General features: G+C 49.2%; 1 protein-coding gene across 6 annotated transcripts in view; it reads right to left on the minus strand.

Moving 5' to 3' along the window:
• VEPH1 (ventricular zone expressed PH domain containing 1) overlaps positions 1 to 25,658 on the minus strand; it is a 64,747-nt gene that overhangs the window by 4,547 nt on the left and 34,542 nt on the right. For 4 of the 6 annotated variants that reach the window (XM_064665710.1, XM_064665708.1, XM_064665709.1 and 1 more), the window contains 5 exons: positions 24,375 to 24,584; positions 23,017 to 23,405; positions 13,410 to 13,549; positions 11,424 to 11,558; positions 7,022 to 7,139 (listed from right to left, as the gene is read on the minus strand). In XM_064665710.1, coding sequence (XP_064521780.1) covers positions 7,022 to 7,139; positions 11,424 to 11,558; positions 13,410 to 13,549; positions 23,017 to 23,405; positions 24,375 to 24,584 — 992 coding nt within the window. Of the gene's footprint in view, positions 1 to 234; positions 372 to 7,021; positions 7,140 to 11,423; positions 11,559 to 13,409; positions 13,550 to 23,016; positions 23,406 to 24,374; positions 24,585 to 25,658 lie in introns of all 6 variants that reach the window. The other 2 variants (XM_064665712.1, XM_064665713.1) reach the window with 1 other exon arrangement.

Below are 25,658 nucleotides of genomic sequence, written 5' to 3' on the forward strand. Positions count from 1 at the left end.
GGAAGGTGTCCCTGCCCATGGCAGGGGGTGGAGATGGTCTTTAAGGCCCCGGAAACTTGAGGACCCACCACCAGCAGCTCCCGTGCAGGACGTTGGCTGGGGCTGTTCCATCCCCAGCTGTCCCTGCCACGCACTCTGCAAGTGGCAAAAGTACCACAGGCAAAGTGAAACCCTCTGGAAATGGTGTTGGGGAGCAGGGAAAGGGAGACACCAAAGGGATGGTCTCTGACTCACAGACTTTCCCTTGCGGAACAGCAGCTGGTTGCCAGCCAGGGTGAAGTAGCGAGTTTTCCACCTCTTGATGAACTTCCACCGGACCTGCTTCTCCTTCAGCTTCCCTTCGATCAGGGGTTGGCCATCCTGGTTCACAACTGGGGAGGTGAACACACAGCCAGGGGTCAGTCCTGCCCTCCCTTTCTCCCAGCCAAAATCCAGGCCCGTGCCAGGCTGCAGGAAGGTTGTTTTGCCTTCCTCATTTTCCCAACCTCCAGCATTCATCCAGTGCCACCCCCTGCCCTGGGCAGGGACACCTTCCACTAACCCAGGTTGCTCCAAGCCCATCCAACCTGGCCTTGGACACTTCCAGGGATCCAGGGGCAGCCACAGCTTCTCTGGGCAACCTGTGCCAGGGCCTCCCCACCCTCCCAGGGGGAATTTCTCCCCAGTATCCATCTCACCCTGCCCTCTGGCAGTTTGAAGCCATCACCCCAATATCTCCTCTGGGTTTCTTTTCCCTTTCTCTTCTATTTTTACACCGATAGCCAGGACAGGGAGGATCAGCCAGACTGGGGGCAGCCCAAGGCACAGGCAGACTGAGAACGGATGGTTTTTGATGGGATGTTTGACTTGGAGCCCATCCCAGCATCTGTCAGACGGTCAGTTGGCCCCTGGCTGTTCTCCCACCCCTCAGCCTCAGTTTGTCCAGCAACGCTTTTCCTTGGAAGTGTTTGTTGTCATCTGGGCACGAGGCTCTGGGAGCCCAGGGGCTTGGTGAGGATGGAGGTGAGTGGGGTGGCCAAGTGCAGCCACCCAAGGCAGTGCCTTGGGCTTTATGGCTTTTTGGGCACCTCCCTCCCACCTGGAAGAGGGAAATCAAACACCACCACAACACATCAGATGCAGATAAAGGCCGTGTCCTCTCCCTGCTGTTGTTTATGTTGGCAGGGGGGCTGCAGAGGGGACTGGAGCAATTTCCTCAGGAAAGACCATAAATATTTCTGTCTCTGTGGATGGGGAGTGTTTGGAAGGAGAGGGATGAATGAAAAGGGGGTTGGCAAAGCCCCAGTGCCGGTGGGGAACTGCAGCTGGGGTTTCCACCACAGAACCGGGTCGTGCTCTGCTCCACGTAACTCCAAAACTCTCTTCCATATGTTTTCATGCCAGCACTGGTGTGTTGGGTCACACCATGGGATAAAGCAAAGCAGAGGGTTGTTTTCTTTTTGCATAACTTTTGTCACTGCAAAATGGCCCAGATTTACCAGGGAGCTGGTTTGGGGCTGCCCCGTCTCACCACATGCTCGCTCATGGGGCAGAGCCACATTTTACAGTGTCCCCCCTAATAAACACTGTGCAATTGTGTTAAATATTGTTCTCTACCTGGCTCCTGGTCCCACAGGAACACCTTCCATCTGATTCCAGTGCAGTAGGGATGTGCTCTAACCCCAACTAAGAAGGTGTAAAGCACAAAAGGTTCAGGGACCAGAAGATGCTGAGACAGTTTTTGTTCAGGAGCACAATGTGAGAAAGGAAGTGAATGTGCAATTTTGACCTAAAGTGAATTTTTATGGCTGAAATCTTTCAAAATCAGAAATGTTGATCTCTCTTTAAGGACTTTAGGCAGTGCTAACAGAGCACTTCTCCTGTGCATCCACAAAGAAGCCCATGGGGAATTCTGATGTCAGTGGTCGTAATGAATCTGATGCCAGTGTGTCTGAGGGGCTGATTAGAAGAGAAAGATTCATGAAAGATAAGAATGAAGCTCTTTTCCAATATTTTTCTAAGCTCTTCTGCTTATTTTCCTTGTGGCTGACTTCACGGAACCACAGGATAATTCAGCTGGAGGGGAGCTCAGGGGGTCTCTCCCCCAACCCCCTGCTCCAAGCAAGGTCCTCTCCAGGGTCACACTGGGCTGTCCATGGATTTATCCATCCTGGACTTGATAAATCTCAACAACATCTCTGGGCAAACTGTTCCAATGCTTGGTCACCCTCGTGGTGGGAAAGTTTCCCCTCGTGGGAAGTCTGAACCTCTCCTGTTCCAATTTGTGCCTCTTGCCTTCCCCCCCCACACCCCAGGAAGAGCCAGTTTTGATTTCTTCCCCTTGCATGAACAAGGACAAATGGAAAGTGACTGAAGAGTGATTTAAGACTGACATTCCCTATGATTATTCATATCATGGGAAACAAATAATAAAGTGTATTCTCCTTAATTTGCCCGAGCAAAGATCAAGATGTGGCACAATAAATTCTACAAACAAAGGTTTTCTGCAGAGCAGGGAAGGGCATAGAGTGGTGCAGTGGTTACAGATAAAAACTGGGATTATTTCTAGTCTGACGTGGTTAAATCACCTGAGCAACAGCCTGGGCATGTCATGGCTTCTCCTTTACTTGACTTCTAAAAATCAGGTTTAGACATCTTTAGAAAAACACGCAAAAAGATAGAGATCAAAGAGAAAACCTTTCTTTGATATCAGCATTATTGGGCAGGATTCCTTGCTGTTTAGGTCAGCCTAGGTGGTCCCTAGGCTGGGTTTGAAATCCCTCTGTGTGGTGGCACCTTGACATGGACCATGGGATCTTTAGCTTGGAAAAAGAAATTAAAAGTTCCAAAGGTTATATTTACTTTATATTTATGGTTACTTTTCTTTTTTTCTTCAGAACACATAATAAGGCAAAAACTATCACCCAAAGTCAAAATCAAAAATTATTTAGTATAATACAGAACAACAAGCTGGTTTGGGTGGGAAGGGACATTAAAGCTCATCCAGTCCCTGTGCCAGGGCCTCACCACCCTCACAGGGAGGAATTTCTTCCCAATATCCCATCTAAATTTCTCCTTTTTTGGTTTGAAAAGGTCATGAAATATCTAAAGGTCTTGAAATATCCAGTTCTTAAGGCACCTTAATGTAGAGACACCAACTCCAATTTAACCCTGAATAGTTCCTGTTTGATGTGTCTGTTGGAATTATTTCCTATGTTCTGTCTTGCTTTCTCTGCAGAATTTCAGCACATCCAGCTTTAAGTAGTTTGGGCACTGAATAAAAAGTGAAAAACCCTCCAAACTCTTCCAAGATGAGACAGATAAACCCCAAAGCATTAAATCTTGCATTTGGTGAAACATAAAATCCTCCACAAGAATTCATGAATGATCTCAACGATAATAAACTCCTATGAACTTGAAAGAATGGAATGTGTGGCAGAGAAATGCAGTTAACCCCAGGGAATATGGATCCTCTCTTCCATGAATCATCACACTGGGTTTTGCTGGAGAGAACACGGCACCAAATGCCACTTTCTGTGATTTCCCAGTGAGTGTCACAGCTGGGCTCTCTGGGTCCCTGTGTGATCCCCACTGCTGGAGGAAGAGAGATGTATCCACAAGTTACTCCAGTGGGGGCTTATCCCAGGGAATTGCTCTTTTCCAGAGAATTATAGAATCACAGAATCATCTGGGTTGGAAAGGACCTCCAAGATCATCAAGTCCAACCCTTGATCCAACCCCGCTGTGGTTCCCAGCCCATGGCACTGATGCCACATCCAGTCTGTCCTTAAACACCTCCAGGGATGGAGAATCCCCCACTTCCCTGGGCAGCCCATTCCAATGGCTGAGCACCCTCTCTGCAAAGAAATTCTTCCTAATCTCCAACCTAAACCTCCCCTGGCACAGCTGCAGACCCAGCCCTCTTGTCTTGCTGATCATTGCCTGGGAAAAGAGACCAACCCCCCCCCGGCTCCCCCCTCCTGTCAGGGAGTTGCAGAGAGTGAGGAGGTCTCCCCTGAGCCTCCTCTTCTCCAGGCTGAACAGCCCCAGCTCCCTCAGCCTCTCCTCACAGCACTTGTGCTCCAGTCCCTTCCCCAGCCTCGTTGCTCTTCCCTGGACCTGCTCCAGCCCCTCCATGTCCTTCCTGAGCTGAGGGCCCAGAACTGGACACAGCACTCCAGGGGTGGCCTCACCAGCACTGAGTACAGGGGCCAGCACTTCCTTGGACCTGTTGGCCACACTGTTCCTGAGCCAGGCCAGGATCCATTGGCCTTCTTTTCCACCTGGGCACACTCTGGCTCCTGTTCAGCTTCCTGTCCATCCACACTCCAGCTCCCTTCCTGCCTGGCTGCTCTCCAGCCCCTCTGGCCCAGCCTGGAGCTGCCGGGGGTTGTTGTGGCCAAAGTGCAGGACCCGGCCCTTGGCCTGGTTGAACCTCATCCCATTGGAATCAGCCCAACTCTCCAACCTGTCCAGGTCCCTCTGCAGAGCCCTCCTGCCCTCCAGCTGATGGACACTCCCCCCCAGCTTAGTGTCAGCTGCAAATTTGCTGATGATGGACTCAATCCCCTCATCTAAATCATCAATAAAGATATTAAATAGAACTGGGCCCAACACTGACCCCTGGGGACACCACCAGTGACCGGATCCCAACTGGATGCAGCACTGTTCACCACCACTCTCTGGGCCTGGCCCTCCAGCCAGTTCCTGACCCAGCACAGGGTGTCCCTGTACAGGAATTCACCAAACTCCCTCAGTTTCACCCCAATCATTGCCCACGAGCACGAGGGCTCTGGTGCAACCCCCAGGGGTTTCTGCCGTGGCTCTGCAGGATTCCAGAGCAGGGAATGTGCTGCAACTCCCTCACTGCCTGGCAAGTGGTTTTCCAGAATCGTTTTGTGCCAGAGCTCGTGAAGCCAACTGTCAACAGGGGGTTGTGTTGAAATGAGGCTCCCAACAACCAGCTCTTCCTAAGGAGAGGAATTCTCAGTTTACCAGCATTCCAATGCCTTGTGACTGTGCCTGAATGTCCGTAATTTAAGCAAATAATAGTGTAGGCTGGTTTTCCTGCCCCTGAGACCAGGGCATGTACGTGTGTTTGAGGAGGATTTGTGGGAATGCTCCTCCTCATTGGTAGGGGAAACCAATTTGGGATGATTTAACAGCACCTCTGGAAATGTGTGGTTGCACAAGACATGCTTTGCAACCAAAGGAATGCACGAGAAATACTCCAACTTTCTCTGGGTTCATTGCCACTGTGGGTTCATCCAGCAAGTTGCTGAAGCATAACTGGCTCTTTCCACACAGGATCAGCCTTCAAGTGTAGTCCAGCTCCAAAAATCCCCCAAAAAATCAGTGATCACAGTATCATGGAATGGTTTGGGTTGGGAGGGAACTTAAAGCCCATCCAGTGCCACCCCCTGCCATGGGCAGGGACACCTTCCACTAGCCCAGGTTGCTCCAAGCCCCATCTAACCTGGCCTTGGACACTCCCAGGGATGGGGCAGCCCCAGCTTCTCTGGGCATCCCAAGGTCAAGGCCTTAGGACAAAATGCTTGCCCAAGTCTGGAGGATAAAAGGCATCTTGCAACACAGCATCCAAAAAAATGCAACAAAACCCCACATGAACAGAAACCAGAAGGCAATAATAGAAAAAGAATTTGCCTCTGAATTCCTTCTCCAAGAAGAATTTGGTTGCTAAACTGCATTGCTGAGAGGAAGAAATTACTGTCTTGTCTTTCAAAAGTATTTGGGGTTTCAGAGTGTCTGTCCCACTCTGGAATGAAAATAAAAGATGTTTCACAGCCTTCACATTCCTCGTCAAGCCAAGGAGACCTTAAAATTGTCTTTCTTGTGCCAGATCTTATAAATTCAGAAAAACCCCGGAGGGTCCCACTCTGGACTCTTCCCAGCTGCCACAGCTCCCCATCACCAATACAGAGGGGAATTTGCCATTCCCTGCAGATTTTATTCCACTGAGCTCTACCTTCCAGGTTCCTTTCCTGAGTTTTCACATGGCCCATTCAAGACTTTATTTCCTTGGCCTTCTAAAGGCCTTTGGAGCAGAGAAGCAAATCATGATATATTCACAATGTGCCTTTCTTACAAAGTTATCTTTAAACTGAGACAAAGAGAGTCATTGCCCATAAAAAGGACAGTTACAGACCAAAAATATTCTGTGCCCATTCCTCCTGCTCCTGCCCGTCCTCAAAGGCATCCCTGAACTCAGCCCTGGCTCCAAAGCAAAGGGGAAATGGGGATTTTGTGGGTGCTGATTTTTATTAGATTCTTCTCCTGCCTCACACATCTTCAGGATTTTGGCACTTCTTGGGAAGCACAGAACAGCTCCACTGCTGGGTGGAACCTGCTCAGGCTGGAGGGCAGAGCTTTGGCTGCATTAATCATAGAATCAGAGAATCATAAAGGTTGGAAAAGACTTCCATGGGAGTTGTGGAAGGAGGAAGGTGCTCAAGCCCCATGGAAAGAGCAGAGGCAGCCTAGCCTGCAGCAGGGGCTGTGCCACCCTTGTAAGACTCACTGATGAGTACAAAGAGAGTTGTTAAATAGCTGAAAAATCCAATTATTCAAAGGCTTGACCAAAATATTCCAAATTCTTGGCCAGAACTGGGCAGATTTTTAGAGAGTGGCAAAACCCACCTAAGAACAAGCCATTCCTCTGTGTTTCAGTGCACTGATTTAAAACACGTGAGGGCCAGAGAGCTTCAAAACAGCTCACCAGGATCTTCCACCTGGGAAAAAGTCTGTTTGCCTGTTTTCCACTGCCCCTCTTTTCCAACACAGCTGAAGCATTCTGGCTGTTATTTCTGGACTGGGCACACACCAGGGCAGGTCTGTGCTTGCCTCTCTCATCGGAGAAGCCGAGAGGAGGGTAATGGAGAATTCCAATTAAAAGAGCCGCTGGAAAGTTTGGTTTCCCTTTTCCCCAACACTTGCCACTACCACCAGAGATGAGCTTCACTCACTCCATCCTCCCCCCTCCCCACACACCCACCAGTGGCAGGGGCTGGACCTGCCCACGTACCTGTTGCCTTCTCGGGGTTGTTGCACATGAAGCACTGCCAGGCTCCTGCCTCCTCGCTGTAGCCAAACAGATCAAAGAACCTCACTTCTTCCAGGTGCATCTGCACGTGGTCCAGGTCCTGGGCCAAGAATGAGAGAAACCAAACTCACTCAGGAGGTGAAGCACTGCAAGTCAACAGCTCGTAACCCCAAAGCCCAGAGGGACTCACAGCGAGTCCAGCGAGGGCCCTTCCCGTGTCTCCTGTGGATGGACAACCTGCCAGGGCCAGTGTGCTCAGCAGGACGTGTCCCTCTCCCCACCAGCAGTAGCAGCTGATGTATAAATCATAGATTGGTCTGTGGGAGGCAGAGAATGGGGTTTCTTTTGCCTCCTCAGCAGCGCTGTCAGCAGCTCGGCCCGGCACGTTCCCCAACTTCAGAGCACAAGTGTGATGGGGAGCAGCTGAGGGAGCTGGGGGGGCTCAGCCTGGAGAAAAGGAGGCTCAGGGGGGACCTTCTGGCTCTGCAACCCCCTGACAGGAGGGGGGAGCCAGGGGGAGTCGGGCTCTGCTCCCAGGGAACAAGGGACAGGAGGAGAGGGAACGGCCTCCAGCTGTGCCAGGGGAGGTTTAAGTGGGATATTAGGGAAAATTTCTTCATGCAAAGGGCTGTCCAGCCCTGGCACAGCTGCCCAGGGCAGGGGTGGATCCCCATCCCTGGAGGGATTTAACAGCCCTGTGGATGTGGCACTTGGGGACAGGGGTCAGTGGTGGCCTTGGCAGTGCTGGGGATGGTTGGACTTGATGATCTTAGAGGGCTTTTCCAACCTAAACAATTCCATGTTTCTGTTATCCCCAGGGTTTTTTCAGTGCTCCAGAAGGTTGTGGCCTCTGCTGACACAATGCAGTGCTGGGCACTCTCTCCTGTCCCTCCAGATCCCCCATCAGAGCAGGGGTGACAAAGCCAGGGAAGCAGGACTGTGAATCCCCAAAGTGAAGTGAACATATGACTTGCTCAGAGGAACCTACAGAACATAGACTTGCACCTGTGAGTATGGGAAAAGCCAGAGGATACTCATTTTGAGGTCATTAATAACAGTGTATAATTCAGTGTATTTTATTTTCATTTTGAAACCAATTCTGATCTCACACCTAAACAAACGTTGGTGTTAAATAACACCAGCCAACTGCAAACACAAAGGGCATTGCCAGCACTGCCCAGAAAACCCTGTTTGTGTAGGGTCTCCACAGGTCTGCAACACCCCAAGCTGCAGCCCAAGGAAAACACGGATTTATGCAGTCAGTGGGGAAAACACCATCCCTTGCCAGGGCCATTAGTCCATCACACTGAGCAAGGCTCTGCAGAGGATGCAGTTGTCCAATTCCAGCCTTTTTAGACAAACTTTAGCATAGCAGAGGGAGCAGGGCACGGTCAGTGACTTGTCCTACCCCTGATGTGCCCCAACCTCCTGCTGTGGCACCTTGGAGGACACAACTGGGCAGAATGATGGCACTGCCCTCCCTGGGTCTGTGCAGCACATTCTAGGACATGGGGACAGGCTGGACAGAAAGCCTGGGAGCTTCCCCATCCCGTGAAAAAATCTGACAGTGTTTGCACTGAGCCAACTGTGGCCTGAAAGAGAGCAAATACCAGTGAAATATCAGGGCACCAATCTGGCTTCTCCCCTCTGTACTTGAGCACGCTTGAAATCCCCTGCAATAAGCCACTTATTTCAGGAGGGGAAGCGTGGGGGAAAAGCCTAATTGGAGAGGAGAGATTTATCTCACCCCCCTGCCCCATAATCTTGGAAACTTCAGTGAGTCCATTGTGCAAACGTGGAGCTCGTTCTGAGACAGCGATGGGGAAAGGGAGGGACAGTGCGAACAACGGCTCAGAAATGTGAGCTCTGCTCTCGCCAGGCTGAGCAACAAAAGGCTCTCTGAGGGCATCACATGGGGCTCGTAAAGCATCCCCATCTCCCTGCTCTGCCCCACGTGAGGCAGCACAAAGAGCCAGCCCCGAGCTCCAGCCCGGCCCCGGCTGCGCAACGCGGCCCCGCGGCCTTTGATAAAGAGCTGTGAAGCAACCGAACGGAAATCTGGAAGGATGTACATCTGGAAGTGCTTTGCTTCTGGCACATCCTAAGCCCTGTTGGATGAATATTTCTTTGTGGCACGAAGAGGCTGCCCAGCGAAGCACAGCGTGCTCTGTGTGAGCCAGGTACTCGCCGTGGGTCTGGGCCAACCTCGGGAGTCGGAAATCTGAAAACATTTCTCAGAATTTAGTCTGGAATAAAGCACTGATGTAATGGATTTTTCTCCAGGTTTGAAAAACGCTTTAGAGTCCACAATTGAGAAAAAGAATAAATTAGCATATTCTGGATTAGACATGGGAGCAGAGGATGAACATGGAGTGATGGCAGAGCAGTGTTGTGGCACCGTTGTTCCTGTTGAGTGCTGGGGGTCAAACCTTCCTCATGTGCTCACAGAAATTCATCATCATCATCACAGAATGGTTTGAGTTGGAAGGGACCTTACAGACCATCTAGTGCAACCTTTCACAGACCAGGTTGCTCAAATTCTGATAACACAATGCATAAGACTCAATGTAAAATATAACAGGCAATGTTGATGCTGCACTGGAACTGTCAGATTCCAAAACATTTCCAGTTAAAAGTGCTGCACTTAATGAAGCAACCACACCCCCAGCATTTTGCTTCCTGAACTACTGGCATTAACAACTACAATAATTTTGTCAAACAATTCACAGTATTTGAAGTTCTGTTACAAATGGGAAGAACTTCTGAAATGACAAACTCAGATTATGGCAGAAGCTGAGCTTGTCAAGCAAAGTAAGGACTAGGTCATGGCAGGAATTTCCCAGGTAGACTTTTTGGGAATGTAAAAGCCAAAGAAGACCTTCTCTATGGCAGTCCTAGACATCATTCCCAGAAAACTCTGGGAATGTACTTTTCTCAAAAAACTGAATGGAAATTGCACTAGAAACAAACTCGGATTCTTATCAACAAACCAACCCCAAACAAACTCAGGTTCTGTGTCAATAAACTAAACCAAACCAGAAAGCACACCCAGCAGCAAACTGTGGAGCCCAAGACTGAGCTTTACAACCCCCTTCCCAAGCCAGATGAGTTCCATCTGCCCGACTGTCCCAAGGGCTGTTGGCCAATCCCAGCTCGGGAGTTCCCCAACCCCAATTCACTGCTCGGTTCATTCACCCAGCGAAGATCAGGATCTCATTTCCCAGCTCTGCTATTTTGGGAACTCAGAGATACTCTGACTGTCATGGGCTGATGAGAGTTCCCAAAATAGGCCAGACACTTGTATCTGAGCACTAACAGGGTTATGCAACCACGTGCTGGAAACTAATCCCATTGCCAGGGTGTTGGATGTGTTTTGTAGACTTTGTGTGCTTGGTGCAGCACATCCAATCTGCCCAACGACTGCCATGAAATCTCCCCTAAGCTCTTTATTCACCCCAAGCTCCTTCACACTCCACCAGCTCCGACTTCTGACGAGCAGATCTCGGCACGGGCTCAAGTTAAGCCAGTGTTGAGCAGCAAAGCTGTTCTAATGCCTCTGGATGAGTCAGGCCAGGATTTCAACAGCAGCTAAAATACTCAGCACAAGCTCCACTGTGTCTAAGTAAAACTGGCCCCAAAACTGGTCTCACATGTGGGGGTCTCCCACTCCTCTGACAAGCCACAGCACGAGTTCCCACTTCAGCACAACGTTATCCTGGGGGTTCAGAAGGTGTTTCTAACAAAACCCCTGGTTTTAAATCAGCCACAGGCTTGATAATTTAATCTTATTCCGTGAGACATCTCCATGCCCACAATATTCCAAGAGAGAGTATTTTAAAATCACGTTTGACAAGTCGTTTCATCCCGTTGAGCTGGATGGAGACGCTTAGGAATAAATAGATATTTGTTTTACAATCCTCCAGCTGCCTTTTCCAAGAAGTCTGATTAATAGCTTTGGAATAGCACTCGCTGAAATCCCAGAGACAGTAAACAGCTTTGAGCAAGTAATCTTTTAAACTGAGGAGGGCAAGGAATGGCACACGTGCACACCATCATTTCCACAGAATCCAAGGCCCTGTTTAACCAGGTGAACTTCCCAGGGGCTGCCCAACACCCCACAGCAGCAGCTAATCTGAATCTCGAGGTGAAAGCTGTGAGCAGGAAAAAACCCCATGGGCAGCATCCCTAATTTTCATCACTTTGGGAGCAATTCACGTGGAGAACGAGCCTGGAGACCTTTCAAATCACAGCACAAAACACCCCTGTGGACCCTCTGTGGAGCAGAGACTCGCTGTAGTTACTGTAAAGGTCTTTGTACAGCTGTTCCAAAATGCAGGGTAAAGTCCTTTTACCATTTTTATTTGTGAGAAAAATCAACTCTCACCTTTTGGTGGGGGAATGTGGCCTGGATCATGGCAGTTTCAAAGCTGTGCGTCCCCTTGAGCTGCGTCTTCTCCCACAGGGCCTTGAGGACTTGCACGGAATTGCTCTGTATGGACAAGGGTTCTGCAAACAAGCTCTGGGAAGATGGTGAAAACAGGATTTCAGGCATTTTTTGCTTGGCCATTAACAAAGAACATCTTGGCCTTGCCATGAGAGTAACCAGGGGTTGGTTCAGCTCCAGGTAAGGAGTTCTGATGGATCAATAGACACACAATTAGATACACCCTCAAATATTCCATTTCCTCTGGGGCTTTTTAAATTGGTTGTGTGTTCCATGTCTTTGAGGTCTGTGGCTCACCAAGGATCATCTCCCAGCCACCACTGCACAACTTGCACATTGGTTTTGCCTTGAAATGCTCATCTCTCACCACCTGAGCAGGACTGACCTCCAGGACCCAGGGATCTCGGGGATGTGCATCTCTTTGGGAAGATGTGGCATTTGCCAGGCAGTGGGAAGAGATGCTTCACTCCACTCCAGGTTTGTGTATGTTTGTTTGGACCTCCTTCAGCTCTCGGTCCTTATGCAGGGAGGAGTAACAGGGCAATGTTTGTGCCTGCACTGGACAGACAGTGGACGAAATGCGAGAGGAAACCCCCCCAGAACATTGTCAGCACAGGGTACAGGGGTTTTCAGCCCCTGGCCATTCACGGAACAAGATGAAACCTTGTTGAGTTGGGTGCTCTCCCCTCCAAAGCTTACTCTGCCAAATGACACAACCTTCAACACCTGAAATTATTCTCATAATTGAACACCACTGAGTTCTTCAGTTCTAAACTGCCTCAAAGCCCATGTTATGAGAACACTGTGGCTGAGAGAGCGAAACGTTTCTGCCTCTACTGTCTCTACTACGTGAGCCTGGAATTAAAAAATGCATTTACAGGCAGGAGCCAAGATAAGAGCTCACGAATAAATCTGATTTTCCACCCTACAGCTATTTGATTTCACAATTTGAGCAATGTCCTTTGAACAGAGGGTTCCTGGATGGACGTTCTGTCTCCTCTTTCTAAGCAACCCCGTCAAGGCTAATCCTGCTGTCCTGCACTAATAATTTCCCAATTTCCATCCAAGGGTTTCGAAACACGATGTGAGTCTTCACTAATATTTTTCAAATTAACTGACCAGCGTTTTTGAAAAGCAGTTTTTGTGCTTATTTCTAGGAATACACGCAGGGCAGAGCCACCAGGGCTGTTAAATTCACAGCATCCCTTGCTGTGGATGTGTTACATTTTGGATCAATCCTGGGTGTTTCCAGGGCTGAATTAGGGTGGGATGAACTGGATGAACAGCTCTACGTAGGTTAAAAAACTGAACCTTATATTTTAACTCAAAACTCACCTGTTTCACCTTGAAGTGGGATTGTAGGGATTTCTCTGTCAGTTTAATACTATTTGTAACCTATCAGGAAATCCCACACGTCCAAATATTGGGCTGTACTTGGAAAGAGTATTAAACACGAGAAAATCACTTCAGGGGAGGTAGAACAGTGCCGATCAGATTTACAAATCCTGCTCCATCAAAACTTGTGCACTAAAATATCCCAGTGGGTTCTGCACCTCCAACCTCCTCCTGCAGCCTGGGGGTTGGTTCTGCTGCCCTGAAAATCCACTGCCATGCTCCTGGGTGCTTGCAAGGCACCTGGGATTTGCTGGAAGTTTTGCCTGAATGAGGACAATGTGGTTTAGTCCCACTTTTTCATCCCCAGGCTTTGCAATCTCCCCAGCCAGTTTGAACTTGGGGTATTAATAGAAATACAAAAACTCATAAAGTGCAAAATCACTTCAGCCCAGCTGAATGACTGTCTGAGGCATCACGAGGGTCACATATTACAGTGAATTAGAAGTGTATTCAATGAGATTAATGCCCAAACATTTTTTCCAAGTGCAACAGGGACGCCCCAGAGGTGCCACTGGTTTGTGTCCCACGCACCTGCTGGAAGAGGAACATGATGTGGATCCACAGGGGAGGCTGACGGCTCACCAGGGTGAAGCTGGACTTGCTGTACAAGCAGTAGTGGCCCTTCAGGGGACAGCTGAAGAACAGCTTTGCTACACAGCTTCTGACAGTGTCTGGGGAGAAACATGAAGCACATTAAAATCAGCCACAGAAATGAGAGAAACCAAAGTGCCCCTTCCCAGGGCAGGTGTGGCCATGCAGTGTGTGGGCAGACAGCTCCACTTTGGGGCTCACTCCTTGGCACTGCTGTGTCTGCACCCCCAAAGCAGGAGAGGAATTCAGTCTAATGGGGCTTCTTTGTTACCTCCAACAGTGGTGCCATTTTATAGCCCCTGTGAACGGGAACAAACAGCTCTCCAAGGGAAAAAGGCATGGAAAAGAAAAGGAGGAGCTCCTTAGATGATGACCTGGATGCCAATGCAGGAGAGAGCTGCAGGCTCAGCACACTGACCTGGATGCCAATGCAGGAGAGAGCTGCAGGCTCAGCACACGTGTGGGGGGATGGACTGGGAAGGGGTCACAGAGCCAGGACTGTCCTGCAGCCCCCCCAGGGTGAGTCACCCCCAGGACCAGCTGGGCAGGGGCTGACTCACAGTCTCGTGCTGCCCTGGTGAGTCACTGCGAGGGGAAGGTGGAGGAATAAAGTGCTCTAAGGAAACCTCCTAACTGGAGAAATGAGCTGTGACTTTTCAGCAAACGTGGCTGATGGGAGGCAGTTTCTGGACCTGCTGACAAGAGGAGTCAGCAGCAAGGGAGGTTGAGAGCACGAGGCAGCCTGGCTGTCCAGCCACAGACCAGCTTGGAACACTTGGTTTCAACATTTTCATCTAACCAAGATGTGAAAGCTCGGGAAAGAAATGAAATAAATGCAGTATTTCACATGAAATCACGACATATGAGGAATGAGTTTACCAGAGGTACAAAGGGATGGGTCACCAGAACAAAGTATCAGTGGTCAAATTGTCACTGAAAATGCAGAAAATTCAAAACTAGGGTGTTGGAATCTGCCAAAAATGCTACAGAGAGGCCAGATGGCTGGGAGAAAAACCAGCCTGGGAGGCTCCAGCCTCTGGTAACAACTGAGAAAAGGTGCCCAGTGCCAGGTGGGACTGGGAATCACAGAATCCCAGAATGGTTTGGGTTGGGAGGGACCTGAAAGCTCATCCAGTGCCACCCCCTGCCATGGGCAGGGACACCTTCCACTGTCCCAGGTTGCTCCAAGCCCCGTCCAACCTGGCCTTGGACACTTCCAGGGATGGGGCAGCCACAGCTTCTCTGGGCAACAAGGATGTGAAGGAGGTTCCTAAATACCACAGAACAAAAAATTACAAAGATGTGTGGAGAGACACAAACCCTTAAGAAATTGCTTAGCAAGACTTTGTGGATGACACTGAGAAAGGTTCTGAGGCTGAGCACATGTGCCAAAATCGACATCAGCTCCAGCACCGGAGCCAAGGTTGGCTGAGCAGGAAGTTCCTGGAAAAAAGCAGCCTTGATTTGTCAATACCAAGGGCAAAAAGCCTCCAGCCCAGACAATCTGCAAACCTCTGCCATGAGAGGGGCTGTTACTCACAGCTGTTCCTGCTGCTGGATGTGCTGAGTGTGGCAATGTCTGAGAACGAGCCCAACTTGCTACGGGGTGTTTTTCAACCGTTTGCAACGAACTACCAGTTTCAACACACAAGAGCTGATCTCAGTTATCCCAGTGTCAGCAGAGTCACAGAATCGTGGAATGAGTTGGGTGGGAAGAGACCTTAAAGACCATCCCATTCCACTCCCCTCCCCTGGGCAGGGACACCTTCCACTGTCCCAGGTTGATCCAAGCCCTGTCCAGCCTGGCCTTGGACACTTCCAGGGACGAGAAGGAAAAAGGTGCTTTTAAAATCATTGCAGTGTTTACAAATTGCTTGTAACTCAGTGTAATGTGCAGCTTAAGATACATTTTGGGCTTTCCTAAAACACAGGTGCATAAATGGGCTCAGTTCTAGGTAAGGTGTGGTTCACACCTCCCAGTCCATCATGGCAAGTTATATGAACACTATGGATCAAATGTCCACCTTGAATGATCCTCATGGATTTCAGAGATAAGGCAGAAATAATTCAGCATAAAAAGGCCTATTCACAACAAACCAAAACATTTTTGGTAGGAAGAACAGAACCAAATCACTTGCAGCCTTGAGTTAGCAAAAAAGGTAAAAAGAAAACAATCCCAGGCTGGGAAGGTGGAGACAACTCAGTTCCCTGAATCCCTCTGTAATTCCATTACACGTAACTGCACACCCTAAATTCACCTGGTAAGGAAAGATTAATTGGGTCCCAGGAAACTTTCAGGATATCAGTAAGATACAACACACAGGGTCCTGTCACCAGAACCTCCTTGCTCTGCAACTGCTCCCCCAGCACGAGGCACGTCCTGGCGAGTGCTGGTGATCCAGTGGTGACTAAAGGTCCTTTTGATGTGATTTAAAGCAATGAAATACAAATTAGGGTCAAGATAGATCTGCAGCTCTTTAAAATAAATGGTCAGAAGCATGTAAGGGAGAGAGGAAGGAAAAATTAGCTGACTTCCCCAAGGGCATTAAGCCTATTATGTTGGTCACATTTAAGCTACACTTTTACAGGCTTTAGTACCAGTTTTGTACTCTAAAAACTCCTGTCAATTCTAAATCCTGAAAGCAAATTTGAAGGAGGGTTTTTATGCCAGCCTCTGTTTCCCTGAGTAACCTGTCCCATCTGACCTGAATTAGGATTTGTGGAAACACTCTTTATTTCATTCCCTGGCTCTGTGACTGGAACAGCACTTCTGCACTGCAGGGCTTGGAGAGGGGGAGGCTGAGGAAAAGGGAATGACAAAATCCTAGAGACAGACTCGTCTCGTGGCTGTTTTGGGTGTGAACTCTGGAGCTGGACCATGGATACGATGGCTTTGCCTGGGCCAGGACAACCCCTGGCACCTGTCAATGCACCAGAACATACTGATGGGGAGGAGAGGGGGTCCCAGCCTGTGACCCCCACCCAGGTGGAAAGGAGCCCAGGCTGGACCTCCCCTGTCCCAGCCAAGGGGCTCTGTGCAAGGTGGGTTTATGGGGTGAGAAGTCTGTGTGAGCGGCTGAGATCTCGTTTGGACTCAGCAAAGGAGGGGAGTTCATGGCTCTGCTTCATCTCAGCAGCACCAAAGCCAGACCTCTGGCTCAGGGTCTGGGTAACACTGAGCAGGCACAACAAAGGCCTGTTTTATCCAGTTACTTGGAATTATCCCTATGGATGAGCACCTCAGAGCAAACCTCAGCCAAGGCGTTGGAGGGCTCTGGGCATCCCCCCACTCCAGCAGCTCCTCACCTCACATCCCCCAGGCACTGGACCTGCTGCACCCCCGTCCTGCTCCCCTGCAGTGCTGGCAGCACCAGCTGGGGACACTTGGGAACATCTTCTCCATGAAGGGTGAGTCTATAGGATCGTGGAATGGTTTGGGTTGGAAGGACCTCAAAGCCCATCCTGTTCCACCCCCTGCCATGGGCAGGGACACCTTCCACTAGCCCAGGTTGCTCCAAGCCCTGTCCAACCTGGCCTTGGACACTTCAGGGATGGGGCAGCCACAGCTTCTGTGGGCAACCTGTGCCAGGGCCTCACCACCTTCCAAGTAAAGAATTCCTTCCCAATATCCCATGTATCCCTGCCTGTAGCAGTTTGAAACCACTGCCCCTTGTCCTGTCACTGTCTGCCAAGTTCTCCTCCTTCCTCAGCCTGGCTGGGCTTGGCTTGGAAGGAGAGTCCAAGTAACACAGGAGAAGGATTCTAGAACATGAAGAACACATGAGCAGCAACACAAGACACAAACCAACCCCACACAGGCATCAAATGCCCAGATGGCTGGTCAAGATCCCCAAGGAAATGTTCCTTAGTCAAGAAACATTCCCACCTCTTGGCAAGTCTCTGAATTCTAGCAAGAGAATAAGCAACAACTTGTTTTTCCTACAGGAAACAAGAGAATATATGTTGCAATTTTAAAGTTCACAACTAAGTGATTGTGCCTGGGGAAAAAAAGAACAAAATAAAACCAGAAGAACGTCAGTAGAGCTGTTAATTGTTGCTTATTCCAGCTCCACACGCTGTGCTGAACCAGGAGGGTACAAAGTCACTGGTTCTGGGAACAATCAATGCATTATTTGATTTGCATTGGTAATCCTTCACTGTTAAATAAAATCTGTTAATAGGAGGAGAAGTATGCTCATAAATTTCCTAAATAGAATCAAACCCACACATAAACATGGAACCAATAAGAAATGGATATGACTTTTTAAATTTTGGTTTTAAGCTTTTTCGGCTTCCTCAGTTTCCTTTGCCTGATCTCTTCGGTTTGGGTTACACAAAGTATGCAAACAATAAATACATTTATAGGAGAAAAGGGTAATTTTTAGAGCAGCCAGCTTCAAGAAGTGCTGATTTATATTGTTTTTACCACTGCTAGCTTTGTGTGCATGCCTTAACTCCGTCCAGCAGATTTCACCTCCAGTGAGTTACACAAAACTCAAGGGAGAAGGCAGGGCTGGGATGGGACAGGTACAACAATGCACTCAACACACAGAGCCCAAACTCTGGCAAATCCAGAAGCTCCGAAGTCATGGAGTCACAGACTGGTTTGGGTTGGAAGGGCCCTTGAAACTCATCCCATCCCATCCCACGCCCTGCCATGGGCAGGGACATTTTCCATATGCCAGGTTGCTCCAAGCCCCATCAAAGTCCAAGTGCTCCTGTCTATGGCCCCACCCACCAGGAGTCTCCCAGGCGAAGCCCATGTGGAGAGCAGCCTGTTCCAAGTGCTGCTTCCAGGGCAGGAGTGCCACACCCAGGGTCTGTCACCATGTGTGCGAGGGCAGCAGGTTCAGAGCCGTCCCTGTTCCCGTTACTCTCCCCGGGGAGTTTCCCGGTCTGACGAGGACCACCGTGAGCACGGGGGCCATCCCGAGTGTCAGCACACATTCCCACTGCCTGTCCTCCCGGATGGGATGCCTTTGGAACACCAGCCCTGCAGAACTCAAAGCCAACTCCTATTTGCTGTGGCCCAGTGGCCCCAGCACCGCTCTCTGGGAACGCTCTCCTGAGCCTGCACAGCTCTGTGATCCCACTGAAGGACCAGAGGCCCATCTGTTCCAAATCAACGCTGGGCTCATGGAATGCTGGAATTCCTCAGGCCGGTGCAGGGTGAGCACTGCAGGGGAGCAATGAGCCTTTCCATCCACACCGTCATATGGTCCCGATTACCTCCCGGTACCCCATAAAACATAATAACTACCAGATTTAGGGCCAGCACGCTGCAACCTGTTTCCCCTGCTGCCTCCTCCTCTTTCAGCATTCTGTCATTAATCCCATGAAATGTTTGCTGGATATTTTTCCTCCCGAATGGCACCGAGGAGCCAGCAGTGACTTACTGCTGGAAAAAGGCTCTAATCCTTTTCACTGGAGCATGTTGTGTTTGAACGTGGCTGCAGTGACCAAGGGTGGAATCATTCCACGATCTCCCTGGGCTCGAAAGGAGGCTGGGCAGGCTGGAGATGGCAAATCCCTCAGCATCCTCAACACACAGGTATGATCAGGTGCTTCCTTCTAACAGCTCACTCGACACTCAGAGCTCTGGGCTGTTGGCATTAATGGGGGTGTTTTTATCCAAATTAGTCAAAAAGCAACCAGAACTACAGTGGAAAACATTTCCCTCATTATAAGCAAACCCAGCAGCTGTCCAGGCCTGTGTCTGGGAATCATCTGAAAGCAGCCCCTCCCAATGGCAGGATACACATGGCCATGGATCTGATCCACCATCCTGGTGCATCTGGGAAACAAGAGCGGGTCAAAAGTCCTCTGGCCTGTAGGGGGTCAAGGTGAGAGCCAGCAAGGCTGGGGCAGGTGGGGCTGCAGCTGCTCCAGAGCCCTGTGCTGCCTGCAGGGTGACGGGGGCCACGCCAGGTAAAACTGGGAGGACTCAGCTCCCACCTGGGTGCTGTGCCCCTCCCAAAACCAGCACTGGCAGGTCTTAACACCAGTAATCATAGAAACATCAGAGAACCACGGAATGGTTTGGGTTGGAGGGACCCTAAAGGTCACCCAGTGCCACCCCCTGCCACAGACAGGGACACCTTCCACTAGCCCAGGTTGCTCCAAGCCCCGTCTGACCTGGCCTTGGACACTTCCAGGGATGGGGCAGCCACAGCTTCTCTGGGCAACCTGTGCCAGGGCCTCCCCACCCTCAGACCAGGTAATAACAACACCTGATACAGGGATTCCATCTTGCACCAAAGCCTTTCAAAGCAACTTCAACCACCACCAGCCCCACCTCCCCAGAAGGGTTTGGGAGATGTGGAAAAACAGGAGGGCTGAAGGACCTGTTGGAGAGCACCGAATAAAACCAGTGGGGAAACTGGGGGACCTTGATCTCAAGCACAGGGACCCCAGTCCCACTGAGGCAGCAGAAATCCCACCCAGTGCTCACTGAACAGCAATAACCAACCTTGGGAGCACTCAGGAATTTCCTGAGGCACGGCCTGGGCCTCTGGAATCTGCAAGATCCTGGGGGTACCGATAAGATACGGGATCACAAACCATCTGGAAAAATATGGGCTGATGAAAACTATTTGCTTAGCTCCATGAAAGCTGAAGGGTATGACAAATATGGTGGGGTTTTTCCCTTTTTTTTTGAGGAAAAGATCCCGAGGATTAAGGGGATTAAAGTGATAAACATGATGTAAAAGAATTCCTCAAACTGCTGAAGGTATGGCAGAGATGTGGATCTGGGCACAGTGCTTCAAACTAAGCAGGGACTGACCCAAACCATCAGGCCCAAGCTGAAACAAGCTCAAATAAATGGATTTTTGTGGGTTTGGGTTCCTTCTTTCTGCCCCAGCTCAAATCCCCTCTCTGACTGCAGTGTTATCCCAAAAACTCACTTATACAGGTGAGTCTGGGGTGCTGCTGGAGCTTCTCTGCTCTTTGAAACACCCTCAACTTGGCCATTTTCTTAGGGCAAGACCTTCTGGCCAACAGCCCAGTCCTAATCGTGCTCCTGCTGTAGGATCATCACCCCATTCACACCCTGCCTCTGCCCAAAGCACATCCAGCCAAAAATAGCAACTTTTAAATGAGATAACAGAGCTGACATGGCAATTTTTCAATGTCTTTATGAGGCATCTTCAAACTGTCACAGACAGTTCACGGATCCACCCTGACAGTTCTTCACCTGCCTCCCTTCAGAGCTGTAAAATCCAACACTTCAGCTGATATTACATCAACTGGGACGTATCATATAAATCCAACAAGCTTGTAAGTCAACAAGGAGACTGAAAATCACAGCCTGCAAAGCACAAATGTTCTGTGAGGGTTAAGACCTGCACAGCAAATGCCTGACTCGATTGTAAAAAAGCCAATTTGCAAATCACAGACAATTTTACAGAGCAGAGGAACCTATTTTGTGTGTTTTGAATTTGCTTCTGACAACTTCAGAGAGTGTTCTCCAGCACCTGCACCAGGGCAGATGGTGAGCCACCCTCAGTTAATGCTCTGCCATTCGAGACACTGCAAATCTCCATCAGCCCTCTCTTTTCCAGACTGAGGAGTCTCCAGTTTTCTTCACATGGAGGTCTCTGATTTTCTCCTTTATCCTCCAAATTCAGGCTCCAGTTAATGCAGACAACAACAGACCGGCTTGGGTGGGAAGAGACCTTGAAGACCACCCAGTTCCAACCCCCTGCCATGGGCAGGGACACCCTCCACTGTCTCATTAGTGCCCAGACCTGACAGGGTTCCTACATGAGAATTCTGGACACACCCCAAGGCCCCCAGGCCTCTGTCCTGCCCAGCACAGGATCCTTTGGAGATGCCACCCAGCCTGGGTGCTGAGCAATGAGGAACTCACCCCCCTCCCAGACAGTCTGCCCCAGCCACCACCACCAGAAATGTGAGCAGGGGGTGGAATTCTGGTTAAGGGAACAGAACTTGGCCCATCATCCCTTAGGAATTCTCACAACTGACATGAACACTCTGTTGAGCTCCAGGAGCTGCCCCTTGAAAGGCCAGGAAAGGCCTGAGTGAGGAAAGGCTGCGTGGGGAACGTGCACTGCCCTTCTTTGCTCACCACAGGGCTATTTCCTTGCGACACACTTTGCCACTAGTTCCTTCAAATACTCTGTTTCATGAGGGATTGCTCAGCAGTTCTTATCTTTTCACATTTTTCACGTCTTGCATATCAAACTTCCAGCTCAGATTCCTCCACGACCAACAGAAAATGAGCCAACTGGGATATGAATATTTTCTAATTATTTTTTTCCCCAAAACATCTTATTGAAAAGTAAACCACACATCTGAATGGGCCTTGTTAGAGTTTAGGAATCACTGAAGTCCAAGAACTGCAAGTTTTTTGGAGTGGTTAATGCAATATCTGGAATATTACCCAAGCTGTTCCCCGTGCACTGAGCCAGGCTGCATTTCTTCAGCAAATTTAGAATGAGTCACATAAATCTCCTGCTCTGCACATGTGTCCCTACTCAAAGAATTTTCCTAAGAATGCTAGTTGAGGATTTTCAGGAAATTACAATAGTTTGAATGAATTTAGAAACAGTCCCATGCTTGGGATGTATCATAGTAGGCACTGCAGAAAGGAAGCTGAGTAATACATTTAAAATATTCAATATATGGTATTTGATTAATGCAGGGTCATAACACTCAGCCCCTCAAAAGGCAGGCTGTTCACTCTCATGTTTTCACTACCATTTTATGGGAAAAAAAATTATCATAATTCTACCAAATAACTATTTCAATCACTAAACCTGGAATTTAAGACATTTAGGAAACTCTCCAGAAGCATAAGCTTTCAAAATATATATAATTATATCCTTTTTGTGAGTGGAAACTGCTTTTCCACTTCTTGACCACTGAAAAAGAAATAAATATTTTATCAATTAAGTTGCTATTTGTTGGAGCTGAAGTTGTGTTGTATTAGATGATGATGCTTTAAGGGACTGAACATTAATTTAACTTGTGGAATCAGATACTGTTTGGAATCAACCCTTGAAGGCTGGGCTGTAAATAGCTCAGGGCCACTAGTGAGTGGTTGGATGCACAGAAATTCAGGTTAAAGGGGATAAGCAGCAGGATCCCAACCCAACCCAAAGTACTCCCTTCAAAGAGGAGGAGCACCACAGACCCATCTCACCCACCTCCCCCACAGCCTCACAAAACCACCTCCCTCTCCTTTGCAAACAAACACCCGCCCCTGGTGAAGGCAGCAAACCCAAACCAGCCCCGGGGACGTGGGAGATGGGATCCCACCCAACCCAACCTGTGGGAGATGGGATCCCACCCAACCCAACCTGTGGGAGATGGGATCCCACCCAACCCAACCTCCGGGAATCTCATCCTGCTGTGCCTTCCAGGAGTTGTGTGTCTGGGCTGGAGTGTTATTTCATAAAACTGATGTTCCTCCCTGTCCACGAGGCCTGTGCTGGAGAGTCTTTGCTGCCCATTTGCTCAAACCCTGAGAGGAATCTCAGTGGAGTGTGAAAGTCTTGGAATGGGAAAGGCTCATCCAGCTTACCTTCGATCACACACTGGTCAGGGATGGGAATCTTCCTCCCCATCTCTGTCACATATTCCTTCACTTTACCCAGGTTTTCCTTCAAGTGCAGGTAGAGCTTATCCTGGTATTCCACAGGTGCTGCCTCTGCACTTCCTTCCAGGGCCTTTTCTTGAGTGGATTCCACCAAATCTGCTGATTCCGGGCAATCGACACTTTGGTGTGACACCAAGGAATTTCCCAGTGGCACCGCCTCGGGATCCACCCCAAAGGGCAGTTTCTCGTTGTCCTGGCTGATGTAGATCTCAGTGAAGGAGATTCCAGCAGGGACCTCCCCACTCTCCTCGTCCTGTCCCCCCTCCGAGCTCGGCCCCTTGGTGCGCAGGGCGTGCAGGGCCAGGCTCTTGGACCTGCAAGGGGGGCAAGGAAAGGAGAAAGGGTTTGGAATAGAGGTAGGGCACCAAAACCACCCCAGGCCCTGCTCTGCCCCTGTGCAGCTGCCTCAGAGAGCCCAGCCCGGGGCTCACTCAGCCAGAGGCAAAGATCTGCTGGGGAATAAGCATTTCAAGAGCCAAGCTCAAGCCACAGCTTTAATAAGCAAAGGAAACTAAACAATATCCATATATCCCAACATCTGCATTCCATGGGTTCCCTTGCAGAGGGAACCTCTCTGCAAGGGTCTTATAACCCCAGGAGTGGTGTGTCTGCCTTATTGATCACACCACAAAAATGCCATCCAGCAGCCCTTCTCTGGTGCAGGGCTCAGCCTGCAGCTCGTCCCACCCTGGGATGGGGGGAAGAGTCAGGGGGGTAGAAGTGACTCAAAGGGCAAGTCCTGGAGCAGGAAGGGCAGAGCTCTTGGGAAGCTGCTGTGCAGAGGCAGCCTAAGGGCACAGTGGGTGCACATTGTGTCCTTTGATGTGCATTGTTAGTAACAACACCCCAAAAAAGGTCTCTGTACCCTCCTTTCCCTGATTTCTCTGTCCAGTTATTGTCCAATCCCTTGTGCTGTTTTAGGGCACACAAGAGATTAAATGGGTTGCCCAGAGAAGCTGGGGCTGCCCCTGGATCCCTGGGAGTGTCCAAGGCCAGGCTGGACGGGGCTTGGAGCAACCTGGGATAGAGGAAGGTGTCCCTGCCCATGGCAGGGGGTGGGATGAGATGGGCTTTAAGGTCCCTTCCAACCCAAACCATTCCATGATTCCATGATTAAGAAATATTTCACCCAGCTTTTGACCTCGTGGATATGAGACTTGGCTAAAATGAGGCTGATGATGCCCGTAGGGATCGTGCAAATGGACCAAATCCTCATTGTTTGGATAAAGTTTATGACAAAGCTGATATCCGTGAACCCCCTGACACATTTTACAGAGCCATACCTGTTAAATCTCATATCCTTCCTTTCTTCTTTGGAAACCTGGCCCAGGCTGTATCTCCTCACTGAACCAGGAGTGCTGTTGTCAACATTTATTTTCTCTTCAAAAGCCTGGATTTTGACTTGAAGCTTTTCATCTTCCTCATTTCCATCCACGACAGATTTTAAGTCCTCCAGTGGCACAGGAGGTTCTGTTTCAGTGTCCTTTTCCACCCTAAGGAAGCAGAGAGCAGAGATTTACCCCTGGCCCACTGTTCACAGTGATGCTGATGCTGCTTTTCTGCCTGTGACCTGTGTCGTGGATCTGGTAAAATAAATATGTTTTAGCAGAGATTCCCTTAGATTATTTTCAGGAACATCTTCTAGATGAATGTCTCTGATGGATCAGAAACACTGAACATCTCTGACAACCCTGGATTAGAAACTCCATGTGCTGTATCTCCATAAGAAAATCACAACTCTTCCTGATTGTCCATTGGAGAAAGTTTTTCATCTGAACTCAAACCATCCTCCCAAGCTTGCTAAACACTGACTTATTACATAATTTTCACAAAGCAAAAGTCAAGCAATTTTCAGAGTTTAGAGAACTCTGTGGTTTTAAATGTTTGACCAAAGTACACGAAGTTCTTACCAAATTACTGCACCCTGAGAAAGAAAAATATAATTTAAAACTCAGCAGAAACAGGCTCAGGAAAAGTTCTAAGCAATGTCACTGTAGTTCAGGAATGAGAAAATGAAGAGTTAAAATGAACAGGACAAGTAGTTTTGTTTTAAATTTGTTATGTCAGTCTTAAAATCCCAGAATTAAGGATTCTTAGAACGGTTTGGGTTGGAAGGGACTGTAAAGCTCATCCAGTCCCACCCCTGCCATGGGCAGGGACACCTTCCACCAGCCCAGGTTGCTCCAAGCCCCGTCCAACCTGGCCTTGGACACTTCCAGGGATCCAGGAACAGCCACAGCTTCTCTGGGCAACCTGTGCCAGGGCCCCTCCACCCTCTAACTAGAGGAATTTTAGAGAACTAAGGGGTCCTGGACAGTATTTACTTTTTAAACTCTACCCACAGCTTTAAACAAAGTTTGTTTTGTTTCTGATAATTTCTTTGTTTGATTTTCTCTTTTTTTTTTTTTTTTGTATGTTTCCTGATGAACAAACATCTGAATAGCTAAATCTGTAAAATCTGGATATATAAAACCACAAATGAGAGTTTTAACACAGCACTTCCAAAGCAGCAGAGTCTCAACAAGTCACGCTCACAGTCGGGGGGCCCATTAAAAACTCCCCAAACT

Source organism: Pseudopipra pipra, chromosome 10 (assembly GCF_036250125.1).
Source record: "Pseudopipra pipra isolate bDixPip1 chromosome 10, bDixPip1.hap1, whole genome shotgun sequence".
Classification (NCBI taxonomy): Eukaryota; Metazoa; Chordata; class Aves; order Passeriformes; family Pipridae; genus Pseudopipra; species Pseudopipra pipra.